Source organism: Hoplias malabaricus, chromosome 12 (genome assembly GCF_029633855.1).
Source record: "Hoplias malabaricus isolate fHopMal1 chromosome 12, fHopMal1.hap1, whole genome shotgun sequence".
Taxonomy (NCBI): Eukaryota; Metazoa; Chordata; class Actinopteri; order Characiformes; family Erythrinidae; genus Hoplias; species Hoplias malabaricus.
This window is the reverse complement of record NC_089811.1, coordinates 7,186,565-7,208,948: the sequence shown is the minus strand read 5'-3', so window position 1 is coordinate 7,208,948 and position 22,384 is coordinate 7,186,565. Positions and strand designations below refer to the sequence as shown.

The window sequence follows — 22,384 nt, the reverse complement described above, 5'->3', positions numbered from 1 at the left end:
GAGCGTTAGGAGAATGTGGGAAGAGTGTTAGGGGAGTGTTAAGGGAGCGTTAGAGGAGCGTTAGGAGAATGTGGGAAGAGTGTTAGGGTAGTGTTAGAGGAGCGTTAGGAGAATGTGGGAAGAGTGTTAGGGGAGTCTTAGAGGAGCGTTAGGAGAATGTGGGAAGAGTGTTAGGGGAGTCTTAGAGGAGCGTTAGGAGAATGTGGGAAGAGTGTTAGGGGAGTCTTAGAGGAGCGTTAGGAGAATGTGGGAAGAGTGTTAGGGGAGTGTTAAGGGAGTGTTAGAGGAGTGTTAGGAGAATGTGGGAAGAGTGTTAGGGGAGTCTTAGAGGAGCGTTAGGAGAATGTGGGAAGAGTGTTAGGGGAGTCTTAGAGGAGCGTTAGGAGAATGTGGGAAGAGTGTTAGGGGAGTGTTAAGGGAGCATTAGGAGAATGTGGGAAGAGTGTTAGGGGAGTCTTAGAGGAGCGTTAGGAGAATGTGGGAAGAGTGTTAGGGGAGTCTTAGAGGAGCGTTAGGAGAATGTGGGAAGAGTGTTAGGGGAGTGTTAAGGGAGCGTTGGAGGAGTGTTAGGGGAGTGTTAGGAGAATGTTATGGGAGGGTTAGGAGAGTGTGGAAAGAGTGTTAGGGGAGCGTTAGGAGAGTGTGAGGGAAGGGTTAGGAGAGTATTAGGAGAGTGTGAGAAGAGTGTTAGTGTAGTAAAGCAGAGCATTAACAGTGTGTGTGTGTGTGTGTGGGGTGGGGAGTAGGGCTGCATTTTTGGAGTGTTTCTGATGATCTGGTTGTTCCTGCGGGGGATTAAAGAGAAGCACATGATGGTGAACCCGTGATGAGTGTGTGTGTGTGTGAGTGTGTGTGACCACTCTAAATGAATGAATACCCCTCTGAGAGCTTTATCCCTCCATTTCCCTGCTGTTTTCTGAGAGGATGGCGTCTCCGAGGCTGGAGACCTGGTGCTGTCCGAACCGAGATGCTGCTACCGACTTCATTGTGAGTTTCCAGCCTGTGTTTTTTGGCTCACTGTGTATTGGAAGCGCAGCGGTCAGCCTGATATTTTCAGTGCTCCAGATCCTTCCGAAACGCCGCAGCTATCGGCGCCTGGGTCAGTTCCCTCTCCCCAAACCCGCCTCTTCCTCCAGGATCCTCTTCATCATCAGCATCTGTGACATTCTCGGCTGCGCAGGTAAAACTCTCCTCAGTTCTGAACTCTGACTTACACTCTAGCTTCAGTTTTATGTCACTGTGTTTCTGTGTTTGGTATCTCTGGTGTGTGTGTGTGTGTGTGTGTAGGGATCATTGTCAGATCGTCTGTATGGCTCGGTATCCCCAGTTTCATTGGAGAAATCTCCACAGCAAACAGCAGTGACATCTGGCCTGAGGTCTTCTGTGTAGGCAGTGCTGTATGTACACACACACACACACGCACGCACCATCACACTGGGGTGGATTGGGGGGTCATTGTAAGGGGGTGTTATTATTTCAGTGCAGTGCCGCTGAGTGTCTTACGCAGCAACAGAAACATTTAATATTTACACATTACAAAATATTCCAACATCTTTTAGTGCACTGCTCTGATCATGTGTATCCCTGTGTATTCCCCGTGTATCCCTGTGTATTCCTAAGTATTCCTTGTGTATTCCTGTGTATCCCTTGTGTACTTCTGTGTATTCCTGTGAATTCTTTGTGTATCCCTGTTTATCCGTGTATTCCTTGTGTACTCCTGTGTATTCCTTCTGTATTCCCCGTGTATCCCTGTGTATTCCCCATGTATCCCTTTGTATTCCTAAGTATTCCTTGTGTATTCCGGTGTATCCCTTGTGTACTCCTGTGTATTCCTGTGAATTCTTTGTGTATCCCTGTGTGTTCCTTGTGTACTCCTGTGCACCTGTGTATTCCTGTATATATCTTGTGTATTCCTTGTGTATTCCTGTGTATACCTACAATGTTTGTGCTGAGATCAATAATTGTTTAATGATCTCTTCCAGATGTGGATCCAGCTGTTCTTCAGTGCCTCGTTCTGGTGGATGTTCTGTTACGCAGTGGATGTTTTTTTAGTGGTCAAACGCTCTGCAGGAATCAGGTCTGCACATGAGTATTTATCAGTAGTAATAATAATAATAAAAGAATAATAATTATATTGCAATAACAATAACAATTCTGCTCTCTGTAAAGCATTGTTATGACTTTAATTCAACATTTAATTGTACACCTGTGTAAAGTTACGTTGTGGAAATGCAGGTTTGGGGTCTGTAAAGTTTGGTGCAATGCCCTGAAAAGAAGCTGTGGGTGTACACAGATAATGCTACATGCTAACAAGCTAACATGCTGTGACATCATGTGACTCTGGGAATCCTGCCCAGAGTAAAGCCACTGTCCAGTGTGGAGTCGAGAGGTGTGTACAGTGTGTCCTCCTCATATGGCCATACAGCCACACCCACAGCTCCTTCTATGGCCATACAGCCACACCCACAGCTGACTCCCACTATGGAATGAACACATGATGTGTTCAATAGGGCCCTTTTTTATTTCTCTGCTGAAAGCTGATTGGTCTCTCTCTTTGTTTTTGGACTGTGATTGGCTGAAGCACCATTGTGCTATATCACATGATCACCTGGGGTCTGGCTGTGCTGCTCTGTGTGGAAGGTGTGGCGATGCTCTACTACCCCTCCATCTCCAGGTACAAACACTTATTCTGCAAGGCCACCTTAAAAACTCACCACGACGCTGAGACTCTCTTCACTAGCACATGTACAAACGTTTTCAGACACTCATCATATCTATGCATGTAGATTACTCTGATTAACTGGACATCAGTCTAACGTCACCCTGCCAAATGCCAACAATCTGCTAGAGGGGTGTAACACCCCAGCCCCGTTGTGGAACAGTCGAACTGTGTTCCCTAGGCTGATGGTGTCTCTCTGCAATGTTCTAGGTATAATTAACTCACACATTTTTCCAGGTTCTCGTCTTAATAATAATAAAACAAACAAAAAAAAAACCCAGTGCTGCGTTACCCCCTGGTGGACAGATACTAGATTTACATGCTATGTGTGCTAGCTAAACTATAACAACTAGTTCTTTTTCCCCAGTTGTGAGAATGGTCTTCAACACGCAATTCCTCACTACGTCACCACCTACGCTCCTCTGCTACTGGTGCTGCTGGTAAACCCCATCCTCTTCAGCCGCACTGTAACAGCAGGTGATTTACTGCAAACCTGTATCACACACCTGCATCACACACCTGTACCACACACCTACATCACACGCCTACTTCACACACCTGTAGCACACACCTGCATCACACACCTGTACCACAAACCTGCATCACACACCTGTACCACACAATTGCATCACACACCTGTACCACACACCTTCATCACACACCTGTACCACAAACTTGTATCACAAACCTGTATCACACACCTGTACCACAAACCTGCATCATACACCTGTACCACACAATTGCATCACACACCTGTACCACACACCTTCATCACACACCTGTACCACAAACTTGTATCACAAACCTGTATCACACACCTGTACCAAACACTTGCATCACACACCTGTAGCACACACCTGCATCACACACCTGTACTACACACCTGCATCACATACATGTATCACACACCTGCACCACACACCTGCATCACACACCTGTACCACACACCTGCATCGCACACATGTACCACACACCTGCACCACACAATTGCATCACACACCTTCATCACACACCTGTACCACAAACTTGTATCACAAACCTGTATCACATACCTGTACCAAACACTTGCATCACACACCTGTAGCACACACCTGCATCACACACCTGTACTACACACCTGCATCACATACATGTATCACACACCTGCACCACACACCTGCATCACACACCTGCATCACACACCTGTACCACACACCTGCATCACACACCTGTACTACACACCTGCATCACATACATGTATCACACACCTGCACCACACACCTGCATCACACACCTGCATCACACACCTGTACCACACACCTGCATCGCACACATGTACCACACACCTGCATCACACACCTGTACTACACACCTGCATCACACACCTGCATCACACACCTGTACCATACACCTGTACCACACACATGTACACCTTTGCACCTATTTGTACACCTGAACTATTTCCAGTCTCTATGGAGGGTCTGGTACCTTTCACCACATATCAATAACCGCCTGCTACACCTGGAAGAGAAATGTAACTGACACACAAAAGACCAATCCCAAATCTGCTATTTTGGCATGACATGTAGAAGGAGGCAGGGAGCCAATCAGAATGCAGCAATACTGGCAGAATCCTGACAGTAAGGCCAACTTAAGGCATTGAAAGTATCAGACTCTCTGTCAACTTGTGGGCGGAGCTTCTGTGGCTGAGACAGATTTGCCTCTGAGGACTGCTGCTTCCATTCAGACCTTTCTGGTTTTCATCAGAACGGAGTCAGTATCCAGATGCAGATTCCAGAACACAAAACTCTTCTGTAGCTCTCGGATTTGTTCGGACAGATTCTCCATGGATTACCAACATGTGATTACTGTTGTTCTCTACAGTGACATCGCTGCTGAAGGGAAGGCAGGGGATTTACACTGAGAACGAGCGCCGCCTTGGAACTGAGATCAAGATCCGTTTCTTCAAGATCCTCCTTGTCTTCTTCATCTGGTCAGATGTCTTTATCATCTCTGTGATAGAATATTTATAAAATCACACACACACCCTGCAGCGAGGTGCTGCTATATTACTAATATGACTACTGAGTCTCTCTCTCTCTCTCTCTCTCTCTCTCTCTCTCTCTCTCTCTCTCTCTCTCTCTCTCTCTATCTCTCTCTCTTTCTCTCTCTCTCTCTATCTCTCTCTCTCTCTCTCTCTCTCTCTCTCTTCAGCTGGCTTCCGAACCTGATCAACGAGAGTCTGTTATTTTATCTGGAGATGCAAAGTGATATTAAAGCGACAGAACTGAAAAACATCCGCAACGTGGCCCTCATCACGTGGTTCATCATGGTACGCCACAGTCACAGAGTTGACAGCGTCAACATTTTCAGCATTTAATCATTTAATATCAGGCTTATACTCATTATTATATCTCTCAGAGTTGTTGGTAATATTTGTATTAGTTTATTTTCCAGAATAAAAGTCTCTGTGAATGTAGAATCTGTTTGAGGAGATTATAAATTAGATTATTATATTAGATTATTATCCTGTACAGGACAGTAATCCGATGGTGGACCAGCAGTGGTCTACAGTCAGTGGTGTGCCAGCCTGTTTAGGCCAGTGGACCGATATACGCTCGCTGTCTGGGGAGCACTTTTGACCCTATTGTTTATTTGTTTGTTTATTTCTGAAGGGAATCCTGAACCCGATGCAGGCGTTTCTGAACACACTGGCATTCCACGGGTGGACGGGTTTGGACGTGGATCTGCGTGTACCACGTCGGCGACGTTCATTAGCATGGGACTCCGCCTCCACGTCACTGCTAGCAGCCGGTGGCTACAACGCTACAGCAGCATCCACCCTGCTATACCAGAGTCACGTCCAGGAGGCCAAAAAACTCCCCGGCAACGGTTACCAAGCTCCCCACGACGCAGTCAGCGTCCTGTCCGAAGGTAACGACCCCCGGACAGCTACTTATGGCTCACACATCTACACGGGCTGGTGAAAACTCTAGCAACCAACTGGGACACCATAGAATCATCTGGGATACCATAGAAACAGGTTAGAAACACTCTAGCAACCACATGGGACACGAGACCTACCTGGGACACCATAGACCTACCTAAGATACCATAGCAACAGGTTAGAAACACTCTAGTAACCACATGGAGCAGAATAGCAACTGCTTGGTTTATTTCAACAACTAACTGTGATGCCGTAGAAGCCTAGGAACTGCTGCATAAACGATAAAGATAATGTAGGCATTGCAGTTTCCATAAACCTTTGAATTAATAAATGAATGGACTCTGCTTTTAAAGGACAGTATTGAATACAAATATTATGAATTATTAATTATTATTCATTCACTCATTCGTTGTCTGTAACCGCTGGTCTAGTTCTGGGTTACAGTGGGTCCAGAGCCTACCCAGAATCATTGGGCACAAGGCAGGAATTTATTAATTATTGTTTATATTTTATTTATTTATTTATTTACATTTCACAGGAGAATCTGAAATTAATTGTATTTTGACTTTTTAATGAATTTATAATTCTGAGAACATTATGTGAAATTCCCTCAGGGAAAAAAATTGGTGAGAAACAGATCTGACTCAATTCTGTTTATGTACTCAACGCTCTGTCTGTCTGTGGGTGGAGCTCTGTCTGTCTGTGGGTGGAGCTCTGACTGTCTGTGGGTGGGGCTCTGTCTGTCTGTGGGTGGGGCTCTGTCTGTCTGTGGGTGGGGCTCTGTCTGTCTGTGGGTGGGGCTCTGACTGTCTGTGGGTGGAGCTCTGACCGTCTGTGGGTGGAGCTCTGTCTGTCTGTGGGTGGAGCTCTGTCTGTCTGTGGGTGGAGCTGTCTGTCTGTGGGTGGAGCTCTGTCTGTGGGTGGAGCTCTGTCTGTCTGCGGGTGGAGCTCTGTCTGTCTGTGGGTGGGGCTCTGACTGTCTGTGGGTGGAGCTCTGACTGTCTGTGGGTGGAGCTCTGTCTGTCTGTGGGTGGAGCTCTGTCTGTCTGCGGGTGGAGCTCTGTCTGTCTGCGGGTGGAGCTCTGTCTGTCTGCGGGTGGAGCTCTGTCTGTCTGCGGGTGGAGCTCTGTCTGTCTGCGGGTGGAGCTCTGTCTGTCTGTGGGTGGGGCTCTGTCTGTCTGTGGGTGGAGCTCTGTCTGTCTGCGGGTGGAGCTCTGTCTGTCTGCGGGTGGAGCTCTGTCTGTCTGCGGGTGGGGCTCTGTCTGTCTGTGGGTGGAGCTCTGTCTGTCTGCGGGTGGAGCTCTGTCTGTCTGCGGGTGGAGCTCTGTCTTCCCGTGCTGCACATTTCACGGCCCTGTGTTGTGTTTTGTTAGGTTCAGAGTCCAGTACGATTGAGATCCACATATCCACCGAGCTACGAGACGCTGAGGAGGTCGATGCCGAGGGAGAGTCCCTGGAGGATTCAGTGAGACAATAATCATTAACAACATAACACAGGTCTAACTGTCAGTGTCTCGTCTCTTGGGTCTGTCCCCAACATCCTTCAGATCTTTCTGTTATTAACCAAGGGTCAGGGACGGCTACGTGATCACAGTTTTTTAAACAGGAACACCACAGTTCCCTCCTTCTGGCCCCACTGTCCACCATCCAGAACTATGTCCACTGTCCAGCCATGGGTCCACTGTCCAACAAATCATTGTCCAGAACTATGTCCACCATCCACCAGAACTGTGTCCACTGTCCAGCCCTGGGTCCACTGTCCACCAGAACACTCTCCAGCCCTGTGTCCACTGTCCACCACAATACTCTCCAGCCCTGTGTCCACTATCCACCAGAACACTGTCCAGCCCTGGGTCCACTGTCCACCAGAACACTGTCCAGCCCTGGGTCCACTGTCCAGCTTGCCCAGGGGTTTCTGGGATTTTGAAAAAATTGTTGGAGTTATTTTTTTCAGGAGGAAATTATTTCCTTTGGTGGTGGTGGTGTGTGTGTGTGTGTGTGTGTGTGTGTGTGTGTGTGTGTGTGTGTATGTGTGTGGTATAAATAGTGATCTTGGGCTATTCCATCCTTAGAATGGGGTGTGTGTTTTGAAGACTGTAAAGATACATGTTTTGTTTTCTACATTTCTACTTTTCATTAAAGAAAAAAATATGAGTTGTGTATGTTTTTAAGCCCAGTTTAATGTGTTGGAGAAAGAAGAAATGAACACCAAACAGCCACACCCACAACTCCTTATAAGGGCAGCCAGCTCACTCTTAAATAATTAGGTCTAACACTAACTGTCATCATCAACCCTCATTAGAACAGCACTGAAATCAACTCTCCACAACTTCAGAGCACTCTGCCTGGTGATTTAACAGCACAACCAAATTGACGCAAGGTGTTTCCTGTGAAGAACATATTCATAATATTGTCGCCAAGGGCGTAGGAGTGAGTTTGATATTTGGGGGGGGGGGATATTTGCTGAGTCAAAGCCCAAAATATTACCTAGCTATAAGATGATTCCTATGTAGATAAGGCAGTAAAATACAGCATTTGATTAAAATTAACGTTAGACAGTGAGGCGGTGTCCCAAACAACACACTTTGCATACTACACTACAGACAGCTCTGTTAAGGGTTGGTATAAGTGCAGCAGGGTGCAGGGACACAGCCAGAGACTAACATTTACTTTCTGCATGTGCAGAGTGCTTTCTCACACCCTGAACACAGCCAATATTAACATTCACTAACTCTCAGATCCTTGTGTTACACTAACAAGACGTTATATACAATCCGCTTTGAACTGTAATTAGCCGTCATTGTTATTTGTTGTGCTCTCGTTACTGACCTCGAGCCCAGAGCTGGTAAAAACTAACTTTATAACCCAGACTGTCTGAGGAGGAGAATCTGTCCCCTGTGGTTCCTACACCAATGATTGTCGCTGTCCAATGAAGAACATGTATTTTCAAAACAGTAACTTTACAGGAGAAGGAAAAAACCTTAAAAAGGAGGGCATTTAACAACCCAGTAAACAAGGAACGTCCCTGGACGTTCAAAATAGGTCTAAAAGTAGTCTGTCCGTCAAGGGCATATTTTAAACGTCAATGGACGTCCAAAATCCATCTTAATAAGTTAGTTAAGTGGTGACCAATCGATAACGTTAGTGGACGTCCAAAACGCGTTTTATACAAGTAATTTATTTCGGGACCAATTATTAACGTCAATGGACGTCCAGAAAACGTCTAATAGTCGTCTTTTCAATGTCTGTGTTTGGACGTCTTTTCAACTTTCATTTTCAACCTTAAGAGAACGTTGATTAGACGGCAGTCATTACGTTATTTCAACGTTGAATCAACGGCTAAATGTTTACTGGGAATGTCCATGTTTAACGAAGAGCAAATACATTTAAGGCATTTAATTGTAGAAAACATACATTTCCTTGTGATCAATGCAGTGTTCAGAATGTTCCACCAGAGGGAGGCTAGATGCTTGAATACGAAATTTAAGTTCAAGAAGCAAGTATCTGCCTCCTAAAATGACATCTATGGTTGAAAGGAAAATAACGCCAGCCTTGTCTAGTCTAAAATTTTAAGGTGGTGTAGACAGTAAATTCTTGTAAATGCAGGGAACACGGAGGGGGCTTTTTCCATTTTTTGCCTTTCTCTTAAGTAGGTCAATGTTTAGTGACATTACAACAATTGGTTTGCGTGATTTAAACGGATAAACTTAAATAACAGTTGCTGTAAAAACGTTCAAAAGCTATAACGCTATCTTCAGCTCTTAAGGTGGAACAGAGAATTCAGGAAGCTGTCCAATTAGACTCGTAAAATGACACATAAGGTGGAACGTAATGTTTGACTGTAAACCCAGTAAACAAGGAACGTCCCTGGACGTTCAAAATAAGTCTAAAAGTAGTCTGTCCGTCGAGGACATATTTTAAACGTCAATGGACGTCCAAAATCCATCTTAATAAGTTAGTTAAGTGGTGACCAATCGATAACGTCAGTGGACGTCCAAAATGCGTTTTATACAATTTATTTCGGCACCAATTAATAACATCAATGGACGTCCAAAATACGTCTAATTGTCGTCTTTTAAATGTCTGTGTTTGACGGTCTTTTCAACTTTCATTTTCAACCTTAAGAGAACGTTGATTAGACGGCAGTCATTACGTTATTTCAACGTTGAATCAACGGCTAAATGTTTACTGGGAATATTGTGTGTAAGAAGCAAAGTTCTGCCTCCTAAACGACGTTTATGATGGAAGGGAAAATCGATAGGTATTTAGATATTTAAGGTGGATTTGGAGAGTAACGGCTTGTAAATGCAGGGAAATGGCGGCCGCTCATTCACTTTTTTGTCTTTTTTTCTTGCGTAGGTAAATGTTTTAGTGAAATGATGAACACTTTTCTGTGTAAATATGTTGATTTTGGCACGTTTGACTTGGTTATTTCGGTCCAAAGTTCTTAAACTTGTTTCTTGCTTGTTCCTTCAGTTTTCCTCAAACTGGCAACCTGCTCGAGCTTCACGTCTGAGGAGGAGGGGGAGTGGGGGAGGCAGATAGCTCTTTCTACTGTTTTGAAACTGTATTATAGTTCCAATATTAGACGCTTGGTGTCAGTATTATAGATCGCTCCTTTAAGTTCCCATATTAAAATTAATTTACATTTTTTTCTTAATTTTTTTCAATCCCTTTATTGAAAGTTTGTAATGTTTAGCTACATTGTAAATTGGGGTTTCTCTCAATGTGTTTCAGAGTGAAAATTAAGGTTGATTGATTGACGGATTGATATCACAGCCATAGATTCTTCACACCGAACCTGCAGCATTCTCTTCAGCACCTTTTTTGTGGCACGGTGGCGCAGCAGGTAGTGTTGCAGTCACACAGCTAAAGGGGTCGTGGGTTCAAGTCCCTTTCCGGGTGACTGTCTGTGAGGAGTGTGGTGTGTTCTCCCTGCGTCCGCGTGGGTTTCCCCCGGGTGACTGTCTGTGAGGAGTGTGGTGTGTTCTCCCTGTGTCTGTGTGGGTTTCCTCCGGGTGACTGTCTGTGAGGAGTGTGGTGTGTTCTCCCTGCGTCCGCGTGGGTTTCCCCCGGGTGACTGTCTGTGAGGAGTGTGGTGTGTTCTCCCTGCGTCCGCGTGGGTTTCCCCCGGGTGACTGTCTGTGAGGAGTGTGGTGTGTTCTCCCTGTGTCCGCATGGGTTTCCTCCGGGTGACTGTCTGTGAGGAGTGTGGTGTGTTCTCCCCGTGTCCGCGTGGGTTTCCTCCAGGTGCTCCGCTTTCCTCTCATGGTCCAAAAACACACATAGGTAGATTGGTGAGACAGAAGTGTCCATATGTGAGTGTGTGTTGCCCTGTGAAGGACTGGCGCCCCCTCCAGGTCCCGCATTGCGCCCAGTGATTCCGGGTAGGCTCCGGACCCACCGCGACCCTGAACTGGATGAGCGCTTACAGACAATGAATGAATGATCATTTGAGTCGCCTTATTGGCTTTAGCTTTGACGCAAACCACTTTTGCAACAGTACATCTAGGCACATTTTACTGCAATGAGATCGACTCTCCAGATTTGGTCTAGAAGAAGTCACATATTTCAAAATCCAAAACCCTGCTGATCAGTGCCAGAATAACTGAACATCTGAGGTTTGTGGTTCCCCCTTTAATGACATGAAATAGAGCAGTGCCAACCACCGGTGGCTTTGAGGTTGACGGTACAGGGAAAGCAGGCTAAACATTTTCTTCTCTAATACAGGAAAAGGAAACGGAATTAAAATAATGTGTAGTTCTATATCTGTACCTATCAAGGGTTACAGCAGCAAACTCATTTTAAATGTTTCTGTGACTTGGCCTTATGTGTAACATCGTCGCTGTCCAATCAAAAACACCTATCTCCCAAAACAGCCTCGTCTTTTACCAAAACACTAAAACTGTAACCACAGACAGCCAGTATTTTTTTTTTTATCTTGTCCCTTGTATATAGAGATTCCCCTGGATCTTCTAATAATTTTCTGTAATTTAGATGGTAAAATCTCCAGGTTCTTTGTAAGTTAGTTAAGAAGGGTAATTTCTGAATTCTATCTATCTATTTAAAAAAAAAAAAACAGTTTCCAACTTTCAAAATCTGAAACGTTGTCTTTGTATTCTATTCAATTAAACACAGGGTTTGAATGATCTGCATATCACAGAACTATATTTTTGTCAGGACTGAGTGAACTGACGGAGGCAGACGCACTCGCTATAACAGTGACTTATTACACCAAAAGATACAAAACAAAGACAGAATACTTAGCCCAAGAAAGACCTGGACTGAGAGACTTGGACAGAGAGAGGGAACTGGACTGACAAACCTAGACAGATAGAAGTAAACAGAGAGAGCTTACACAGACTAAACCTAGACAGAAGGAACTAAACAGAGAAAGCTAAACAGACTAATCTTTGACAGAGCTAAATAGACACCTGGACAGGGAGAACTAAACAGACAAAGAAAGCTAAACAGACTAAACTTGGACACAGACAGACATGAGACAAGAGAGATACAAAGACTGACTTGGAGGGTATGAGAGACAGACAGCCCAAAGAGCACCAAACGAAGGTGGAATGTCCAACACAAGGAAGAGAGACAAGGGAACTTAAATACACCATACAGACAAGGGACACCTGAAACAGATAATGAGGGGGCAGGGTTACAAATGACACTGACTAGGACACTGACGAGGAGGAGGAATATGGCTGGGAAAATAGACACGACAGGACAAGGGCGTGACAAATTTATTTACATTTTACATAGCATCTCAACTTTTTTTGGAAATGGGGTTTGTATTGTATTGTATAATTGCTGTAACAATAAAAGCTTATTCAACTGCATTGTAGACATTTATAATTCGAATTTACTTCAGTGAAAGTTTATTACTGGTAGCAGCATTAGCTTAAAATTTTGAGTAGTAGGCTTAAAGTCATAGATTCTATCCCAATGCCAGGCTAGAAATTGGGGATGAGGAGGAGTGAAGGAACAGCACTGTCTCCTCCCTCAATCCATGGCTAATGTGCTCCTGAGCAAAGTACCTTACTGTAACCCATTGCTCCCTAGGCGCAGGGGATTTGCAAATTCCCATAGATTTGTTTAACTGATAAATGTATAAAGAAATTGTTTCAAATGTTATCATTGGCAAATTTGATTGTATTTTGTGCTTTTAAATACATTTTGAATTTGATGCCTGCAACACACCCCAACAATGGGACCGAAATTAGTTTACACTTTTAAAACATTTGGGAACAGAGGATACTTATTGTTGCATTTTTTGCATTTGGAATCCTTTTACAGTTCTTTCCTCCACATCACTGGTACCGTCATACATGTGAAAGCCACAATGGCTCTGGGCAATGATACACCTTCAAACCATGACAGATGTTGGCTTTGGCACTTACCACTGATCAAAGTAAAGAAGGTTCATATTGTCTTTATCAAAGAGAAGCTGACATCCCCTTTTCCCCAAAAACAAGCTGAAATCTCAAGTCTGAGATGAGATTGTGCTCAGATTGTTAGTGATATATGGCTTTCTCCTTGTGTATTAGAGTTTTAGGTTATGTAATACGATGCAGCAGTGGTTACTGTGTTTACTACTTTCTGAAGTATGTCCAAGGTTATACTTTGTTTTTGTGGTCTTGGTTTGTGACTGACACACCGGTAATTATAGAGATATTTACAGAAATACCCCAGAAAGACAACAGCAGAAGCTTTAGGTGACCCATAAGCACTGCTGGTAAGTAGACCTAGAAGTGGGGGGTTTTCATCAAGAGACCACACATCACTTCTGCAAAGACACAATCACACTCGACCACATCTAGAAATACCCACTTCAAAGTGCAGAGCTCATTCATTCATTTTCAGTAATCGTGTGTCCAGTTCAGGGTTGCTGTGAGTTCGGAGCCTACCCGGAATCACTGGGCGCAAGGCAGGAACACACCCTGGAGGGGGCGCCAGTCCTTCACAGAGCAACACACACTCGCACATGTACTCATACACTCACACCTATAGACACATTTGAGTTGCCAATCCACCTACCAATGCATGTTTTTGGACCATAGGAGAAAACCGGAAAACCCAGAGGCAACCCACGTGGACACGGGGAGAACTCCTCACAGACAGCGGGAATCGAACCCGCAACCTCCAGGTCCCTGGAGCTGTGTGACTGTAACACTACCTGCTGCTCCACCGTGCCACAAAAAGTGCAGAGCTGTTGTGGAATAATAAATAAAAACATTTATTCACGATACACAGTGCCAAAATCCACGTTCAGAGCTGATACCTAGAATGAGAAAAAATTGAGAAACTTAATGAACTGAGGAGACCTACTCTTATACACTGTGATGTATTATCTGTGCATTGTGCATTTTTCCCTGTTCCTGCTAGTTCTTCGGTTCCTGGTTAAATGCAGCTGTATGAATGTGTTTTTTTTGTGTGTGTGTGTGACAGGGCGGTGTGCATGTGTCTGTACTGAATCCAGTCTTTCACCCGCTGTGGTGGGTCCCCAGAAGGTGATGAAAAACAGGAAATTGGACAGAAGTGTCAGAGACTGCGGTTTGTGTGTGGTCGAAGATAAGGGGATGTCTCACACATTTCCAACCACAGCAATTGTGGAGTTTGTGTATGAAAACTGTGAGACTACTTTTAACACAAGAGGCTAATCCATATTGAATCATATGTTAATATTTGTGGTGGGACTTGATTAAAAAATAATCAAATTATTAGAAGCTTTGTAATTAATTAATTGAAATTAATCACATTTTAATCACATTTCAATGTTTAAAATGAGAAATATTGATTGAAGTTTGGTTGATGAATGAATCAACGAACATAAGCTTAAATTCAAAATCTTGTTTATTTTCCCACCAGTCTACTACCAGTGAATTGGTCAATTTGTCTGACGTAAACTTTGACATTTTGTTTCTAAATGTGAACCCCGACATGTGTTTGAGTGTTGACTGGCGACACTGTTTGCGTTACAGTAATCCCTCGCTACTTCACGGTTCATTTTCGATGATTCGCTACTTCGCGGGTTTTTTCAAGAGGGCTTTTTTATTATTTACACGTATTAAACTAGGCCTGTAGGTGACAAAATATAGCATTTACAAGTATTTCTTACGTACAGTACATGTGTTGTTCATGTCCACATCTCAGTGAAATTTACTTACGCTAAATCACAGCTTAGGAATTACTCTGTTAAAGAAACTGGAAGGATATCACATGTATAGGGTGACCAGATCTGAGATGGTGAAAAAGAGGACGCGTCTCGGGGGACGGGGGTCTCGCCCCTCGCTGCCGTAGCATGTTTAGCAGAGAAGGTTATCGACCAATAACGGTAGAACTACAGTCAGACCGTCCAATCAGAAGATTTTAGACTACTTCACCACGCCCCCTTCTCACTCAAGCGAACCAATCGGAGTAGGGGAGGGCGGGACTAGTTTGTGAACGAAACTTCTCGAAGTTCTATGTAAGCTCTAGAAAAACATAATCCCGGACGTTTGTGAAATTCCGCCCGGACATTTTTTTAAGTCTAAAAAAGAGGACATGTCCGGGTAAAAGAGGACGTCTGGTCACCCTACACATGTAGTTCCAGCTGAAAAACATTATAGAATGACTGTTTAATGCAAAGTGTGGGTTGTTAACAGTAACAGGGAGGGTTTTAAAAGTCAAAATACTCGTTAAATATACTGATTAAAAAAATATCTTTTCTCTACTTCGCAGAAATTCGTTTTTCGCAGGTGGCCTTGGAACGCATCCCCTGCGAAAAACAAGGGATCACTGTACTGTTAACATTACTGACCTGCGCGCTAGCCCCAGCGTGTTTTGCGTTGAGGTGGTAACGAACGGTGGAAGTGCTCCTGTGATAAGCAAACTCCTTCCTGCATAAAGTGCAAATAACATTTTTGTTTGTACTTCCATCTGGAAGTTTCTTGTATTTAAATTCCCCATCCACCAGCATTGTCTCTTCCGTCATCTCCATCATGTTCATCACATTGTGCGTCGTTATGCCTGGAACTCATGGACTGAGAAACTTTCCATGCTGCAAAGTGCGATTAAAATGCGTTAAATTTTTTATTTAGTTATTTTCCCCATAATAAATTAATCTAAATTAATTCATCTTAATTAATTTAAGTCTCACCCCTAGTTAATATTAACATTCATGACAGGGTTACAGAAAATGAACCAATGAATAAATAAATGATCATTTTACAGTGACAGGTAAATGTAATGTCAAATGTTTTGCTTAATAACCACTCGTAGGAAACCGTAGCCTGGTGTAGCCTTGTGTGGTTATTCAGGAAATCAAACCCTACAGTAATACCCACTTCGTAATACCCACAATGAAGATGAAGAGAAGTACATGACGTGTCTCGTGCATCTCAACCCCTTTTCATAGCCTTATAACTCTGAACGTGAGTCATGCTTTATCTTAAGGTAAAATGAAATGGAAAGGGCAGACTCTACACACTCAGGAAGATGTTTATGTGTCTGCTGTGTTATCACAAAGATTTTAATACAAACTTCATTAAATATTTAATTTGACATAGACCCAGTTCTCCCAAGGAAACTGGCGACAATTAAATATGAAGTAAATATACACAAACAAACACTAGTGATGTACATAAATGAGTAATCTTAGGCAAAACTGAACCCAAAATTTAAGACAAAACGAAGTGAAAAACTGAAAAATCTGACTGAATAATTAAACATCTGTATCATTCCAATGTAAGTATGTGCCTTTAAATCCAAAATCATTTCTCAGTTCTGCTTCACACAGTGTTTCTGTTTTTGTGAAATTTTTTACCTCAGAATTTCATTTGTTGGCTTCTGCTCTTTTCAATTTTAATGCTTTATTATAGATTTTTCAAAATAATACAATGCAGTAAACACAGCCCACTAACAAACACCCACCCATTACACAATGAGTAGATACACAGGAGGTCCTCGGGTTACGTCAGTCCCGAGTTACGATGTTCCGTGGTTACGACACATCTCCCATTTACTGTATAAAGCCTTGTTTCGACTTAAGTGGTTTTGCGTCGTAAACGTCGTAACGTGAACTTCGTGTGTGATGTGCGCGGCAGAGGCTCGGGCCCGAGGAGGATAAGTGCTTACAGTATGTTATTTACGTACAGTATGTACGTATGTTCCGACTTACACCAAAAATTGGTTTACGACACGACTTAGGAACGGATCAACGTCGTATATCAAGGACCCCCTGTAAATATAAATTGTACATATTCATAAAGAGGGAGATTGGTCAAAGATTCAAAGTAATCAAAAAAGTGCATAAAAACGGTCCGTTGACCCACGTAGAGCAAACCTGACTCTTTTTCTGCATTCTACACATGTGGAATGATTCCGGTATAATTAAACCTGTGATGGAGTTCCCCCCACCCTTGATAAATGTGCAAATCATTTAATTGTGTTAACTGTATTTAATTATGTCCCATTTACATTTTAAATGTTGAAAATGAAAGAGTTTATTGTTGTTGTTTTTTTAATATTTGAGCTTGTTTCACAAAATTGCTTCAATTCCTGTTTATATCATTCAGCATTAACAGTCCCTTCATAGATGTGCAATTCACACATGTCATGTGCACTAATGGACCCCCATTATCATTATGAATACTGGCTTTTGAGCTGTGTGCTTATAACAAGGCAGTCTCTTCTAAATGTGCTTTTTCCACTTTCCACTCAGTACATCTTAAATGAACTCATGACCAGAGAAGGAGGTGCTGTTTTTGGGGTCCTGTTTAGGTGTGGTTTGTTTGTTGCATGATAGATTTTTAACTTATATTTGTGAATGCAGCAATGGACTGTCCACACAGTCAATGGTTCTCCACCACAGAAATGCAGTGAGGCCTGAAGATCACAGCCAGCCAATATGGGCTTTGTCCCTTTCTCCAGTGTCTCTGAAACTTCTAATGAGAACTCTGTAGTAGAAGATCTATTATAAAAGACCAGTAAAAGTATGCTATGTTTATTAGAAAATTGCTTATGACGTGCAGCGTTTATTGGTCAGTTGCTAACCAAGTTTCAAGGTGCAGTTCCTTTCTAGTAACCAGATTACTATGGTGCATAGAAAAGCGTTGTATGGAGTATAAATATAATCTCATGGAGTTATCTGTGTGCATGCAAAATCACACAGTGCTGTGTTAGTCTTCACACTTCAGAGTGTGTTATACGTGAAGCTGAAATGGGCACAGTGCAGTTATAAAGCTGTAGCAGTTGATGTTGAAACTATCTTTTTTGCATCAATTTCTTGGAAATGCATGTGTGGGTGTTTGTAGACAGGTGGAGTTTGGCGACATCGCTTTGCATATGTGTGTTTGTGTGCACGCATGAGTCCTCACGCTGCACTGCGCTGTTCTAATTCACTAAATGACTGATACAGCTCTGAGGAGGAACTAAAGGGAAGGTGAAATGTACTTTAGTGTAATAATGCTGAATGATGCAGTGAACTGAGAGGAGCATCAGGGTTCTCTATGTGACTGTGTTCATCATATTATCACTTCTGCTAAAGTTTAAATTACAGCTTCATATTTGACTTCAGTTCCTTCTTAACCAGTGCAGCAAATGTTAAACTGCACTGCACTGAGCCAGAATGAAACTGCTGCACTTTTAAATCAAAACCAAAGGCTGAAAAAGAAGCCAACTTCAGCTCCATTCACACTGACACAGAAAAATACAAAAGTAAGCAGATTAATGACAAGTTTCCTCACGGTACATTACAGCACGCAGCATTGGTTTGGTCTATAAAATGGCAGCACTGTCAAACAGTGAAGTTAGACAGGAAACAGTGAAGCTAGCCTCTCAGCATGGGGCCAACATGGCCATACCCCACAGCTTAATATTGAAAGTGCCTGGCACATGTAGTGTTTTCAGTTGCTCAGCAAATAAAAACCACCAAGGCCTTTACACATGACATATTACTTCTTATATTGAATTTGCTAGTACAGACCACGCCCGTAAAGCCTGGACCTGGGAGGTGAACTCTTTGGGGAGGAGTTGAGGGTGGCTTATGAATGCATATGGATGTTAAGTATTTAATTGAAATAATATTAAAGCACAAATCTTCCAGAGAACTACTGTAGTTAAGTAGCGCAGCACTATTATACACACAGATGGGCTAAATCTTTACATACACAGGAAATACCATACCAGGGATAGCATTTTTTGAATGAAACTTTACTGTCATAACACAGATTATAAAATACACATTGATGCAGAATTACTGCTAGCCAGCTGTATGCATTATTTAATAACATAGATTTAGAGATGAATATAGCAATGTAAAAACTAAACTATGGAAAACAATATAGAATATCATTGATGGTGGCGCAGCAGGTTAGTGTCGCAGTCACACAGCTCCAGGGACCTGTAGGTTGTGGGTTCAATCCTGCTCCGGGTGACTGTCTGTGAGGAGTGTGGTGTGTTCTCCCTGTGTCTGCGTGGGTTTCCTCCAGGTGACTGTCTGTGAGGAGTGTGGTGTGTTCTCCCTGTGTCTGCATGGGTTTCCTCCGGGTGACTGTCTGTGAGGAGTGTGGTGTGTTCTCCCTGTGTCTGCGTGGGTTTCCTCCGCGTGACTGTCTGTGTGGAGAGGTGTGTGTTCTCCCTGTGTCTGCGTGGGTTTCCTCCAGGTGACTGTCTGTGAGGAGTGTGGTGTGTTCTCCCTGTGTCTGCATGGGTTTCCTCCGGGTGACTGTCTGTGAGGAGTGTGGTGTGTTCTCCCTGTGTCTGCGTGGGTTTCCTCCGCGTGACTGTCTGTGTGGAGAGGTGTGTGTTCTCCCTGTGTCTGCGTGGGTGTCCTCCGGGTGACTGTCTGTGAGAAGTGTGGTGTGTTCTCCCTGTGTCTGCGTGGGTTTCCTCCGGGTGCTCCGGTTTCCTCCCACAATCCAAAAACACACATTGGTAGGTGGATTGGCGACTTAAAAGTGTCTGTAGGTGTGTGTGTGTGTGTGTGTGTTGCCCTGTGAAGGACTGGCGCCCCCTCCAGGGTGTATTCCCGCCTTGCGCCCAATGATTCCAGGTAGGCTCTGGACCCACCGCGACCCTGAACTGGATAAGAGTTACAGATAATGAATGAATGAATGAATAATAATGTTTCTCATGCTTTAAAGGAAGCATCTACAATTGAGGGTAAATAATGTTCTCTGGTTTGTTTATGTTCAATAGCTCTGTGTCTCTTAAAGTGGAATCAAATATTTAAGAGGGAAAAATGGCTGTTGTTTGTACGTGGCTGAAATGTAACTTGTCTGTCACTGTTTGAACTTGATTTCTTTAGTTTTGTAGCACCTCCATGCAGTTAGTGATCTGGCAAATTGCGGTTTTGTAAACGTTAGAAATGTTTTGAGCACAGGAACCAACTGGTGAATTAGCGTTTTATGTTTCTACTCAGAGGCAATGGGTGTTTTTATATTTGACAGGATTTCTGCATTCCACACATCTGCTGCTGGTTAGAGCACAGTGGGGATCTGCGCTGTTGTCTCTTGGCTTTTGTAGCTCCAGGTCTACATTCCTGCTGCTCCAGACCCTGGGTTCCTCAGTGAACAAGGACCTGAAGAAATTCATGGAGGAAAATATGGTAGAGATTCTGACTTTAGTTTAACCACCATGCAGCCTGAGTTCACACATAAGGAGCTATCTTTGTAAGTTGAGCAAAACTGGCCTCTAGAAAAGAATTTAAACAGATGCTTTCTTGTTTCACAATTAATCCAGTTCTGCACCAGTCATATGGAATATGTCAAGTCAAATGTTTTATTAAATGTAATTAATTACCCCAGGTGAGCAAGCCAAAGGTGACAGTGACAAGAAAAAAAAATCCCTTGAAGCTGGACGAAGAAACCTTGGAAGGAACCAAGACTCACAAATGGGACCCATCCTCCTCTGGCCAAACGAACTATAAACAATATGGCTTTAGTTCAAAACAGCAGGTAGAAGCAGCCTTGGAGTCTGTAAAGATCATGGAGGTCTTTAGCAAAGATCTGTGCTGAATCAGTCCCATCAAATATCCAGGAGCTGCTGCATGGGGATGACAGGAGTCACAGAGGTGATGTGAAGGTATGGAGTAAAGCAACAGATAATGGGAATGGAGGGCAGATAGCTGGTCTCAAGGCAGGTGATGCTGAGTGTTCCATCAGTGACTCCCAAACAGGAGGCCAGTCATCAACTTGGAGGGAGTAGAGAGATGGGATTACAGAGAATATTAATATCATCAGAGTGTGGTGAACAACTCTGGGGCAGATCTACATACAACAGCATGAAACCTGAGTGATTGCGTGTGAGCAGTGGGAGAGCAGCATCGGCATCACAGTTTACTACAATTCGCTATGTCAATGAACCCCTGGATCTACAGCCTTTGTGTAAAGGTAAAGGTTAACTATTAAAAGCTACAGTAAACAAGTAAGTTTTCAACCTAGACTTAAAGACTGAGACTGTGTTATTCCAGAATTGTGGGGCTTTTCCTTGCTGAACTCTTCTGAATTCTTATAGAAATAGAACTAGTAGAAAGCCAGAGTCCTCAGAACTAGACGGGAAGGTGTTCGCACCTATTTTCACAGCCTACAGTGTTATATGCCCCTCTATGTGAGAAAACTGTTGAATGTGCGAAGTTGCAAAAAGCGATTCTCACGTGAATATATATAAAGGTTTGCAGCTGCATGAACACATTGTGCACGTGTGAAAAAGTTGTGCACATACGGAAAAGTATTAAATTAATGTAGAATATATATATTTTTTTGTTTAATTAGGTTTCACTGGAATATTTTCAAAAGTGAAGTTTCACAAATCTGAGATGTGGATAAACATTTCTAACTTTAAGTTCAACACTGAAGTTACACGCTACAAACCAGGAATTACAAGCACAAATTTGGACTCAATGGTACAGCAAATGACTGTAGCACATTCTGTTTACTTAATTCAATAAAACCCGCTATTTCAGATTGTGTGCTTCCTTATTTAAGTACCTCAGTGCATATAAAACCAGACGACACAACAACAGTGGGGTTTACTTCAGACAGCAGTGAGAATGAATGTATATGGTTGAAATGACAAAACCCAACAAGGGACAAAGAACAAAGAAACCAGACCATCTCCTCTCCACACATGTTTGGGATACAGTTTTTGTAAACAGACTGTAACCTACTCTAATGTTGCCTGTCCTGACGTCCAAGTAATTTGTACTGCTTGGGAAGACTAACCATGGAATGTTTTCATACCCCAAAGACTCTTTCCACAGTTCGTCCTGGCTCCGGCAAGATTTAAGTTGGAACGGGAAAATACGAACAAGAAGTTGGGAATAAGTTTGCAATGTTAAAGAAAGGAAGGCAAACTTTTAACTGGTGTTTCCCAACGTAATGCGCAGGAAGTCTCCATTAAGGTACTTAAATAACCAACAGTTAAAATCGCTGTTAATCAACTCTCATGAAAAACTGATTCAATAAACAAAATGTAGTAGAAGATTTCGCCCAGTGACCGGCTAATTACATTTAATCACAAAGGGTACTGCATAGACCTCCTTCACTCCAAAGAACACAGTTCCACAGTAGTATAGCCCAGTGCTGGATGCCTTTATATTCCTCTGGCCTATGCTTGACATTGGGCACTGTGACCTCACTAATCTCTTTGTCTCTCTCTCTCTTTCTCTGCGAGGAAAAGAAAGAACAGAGCAGACAGTGAGTTGTATACTACTGTGTGCCTTTATTGAACAGCGCTATGGTGTAGATGTTGGAGAG

At 43.2% G+C, this 22,384-nt stretch overlaps 1 protein-coding gene across 2 annotated transcripts; it reads left to right on the top strand.

Annotated features, from left to right (window-relative positions):
- The first annotated feature begins 865 nt into the window (after positions 1 to 865).
- On the top strand, positions 866 to 7,177 carry gpr143 (G protein-coupled receptor 143). Of its 2 annotated transcripts, none has more exons than XR_010795083.1 (9): positions 866 to 1,180; positions 1,288 to 1,397; positions 1,983 to 2,077; positions 2,582 to 2,674; positions 3,087 to 3,196; positions 4,583 to 4,691; positions 4,913 to 5,030; positions 5,374 to 5,741; positions 7,019 to 7,110. XR_010795083.1 is itself a non-coding variant. In XM_066641198.1 (9 exons), the coding sequence occupies exons 1-9, from the start codon at positions 925 to 927 to the stop codon at positions 7,120 to 7,122; spliced, it is 1,254 nt and encodes a 417-aa protein (XP_066497295.1). In that variant the 5' UTR covers positions 866 to 924; the 3' UTR covers positions 7,123 to 7,177. The 2 variants fall into 2 exon arrangements, 1 of the variants encoding a protein (XP_066497295.1); XM_066641198.1 differs by having other exon boundaries at positions 5,374 to 5,632; positions 7,019 to 7,177.
- The last annotated feature ends 15,207 nt before the right edge of the window (positions 7,178 to 22,384 follow it).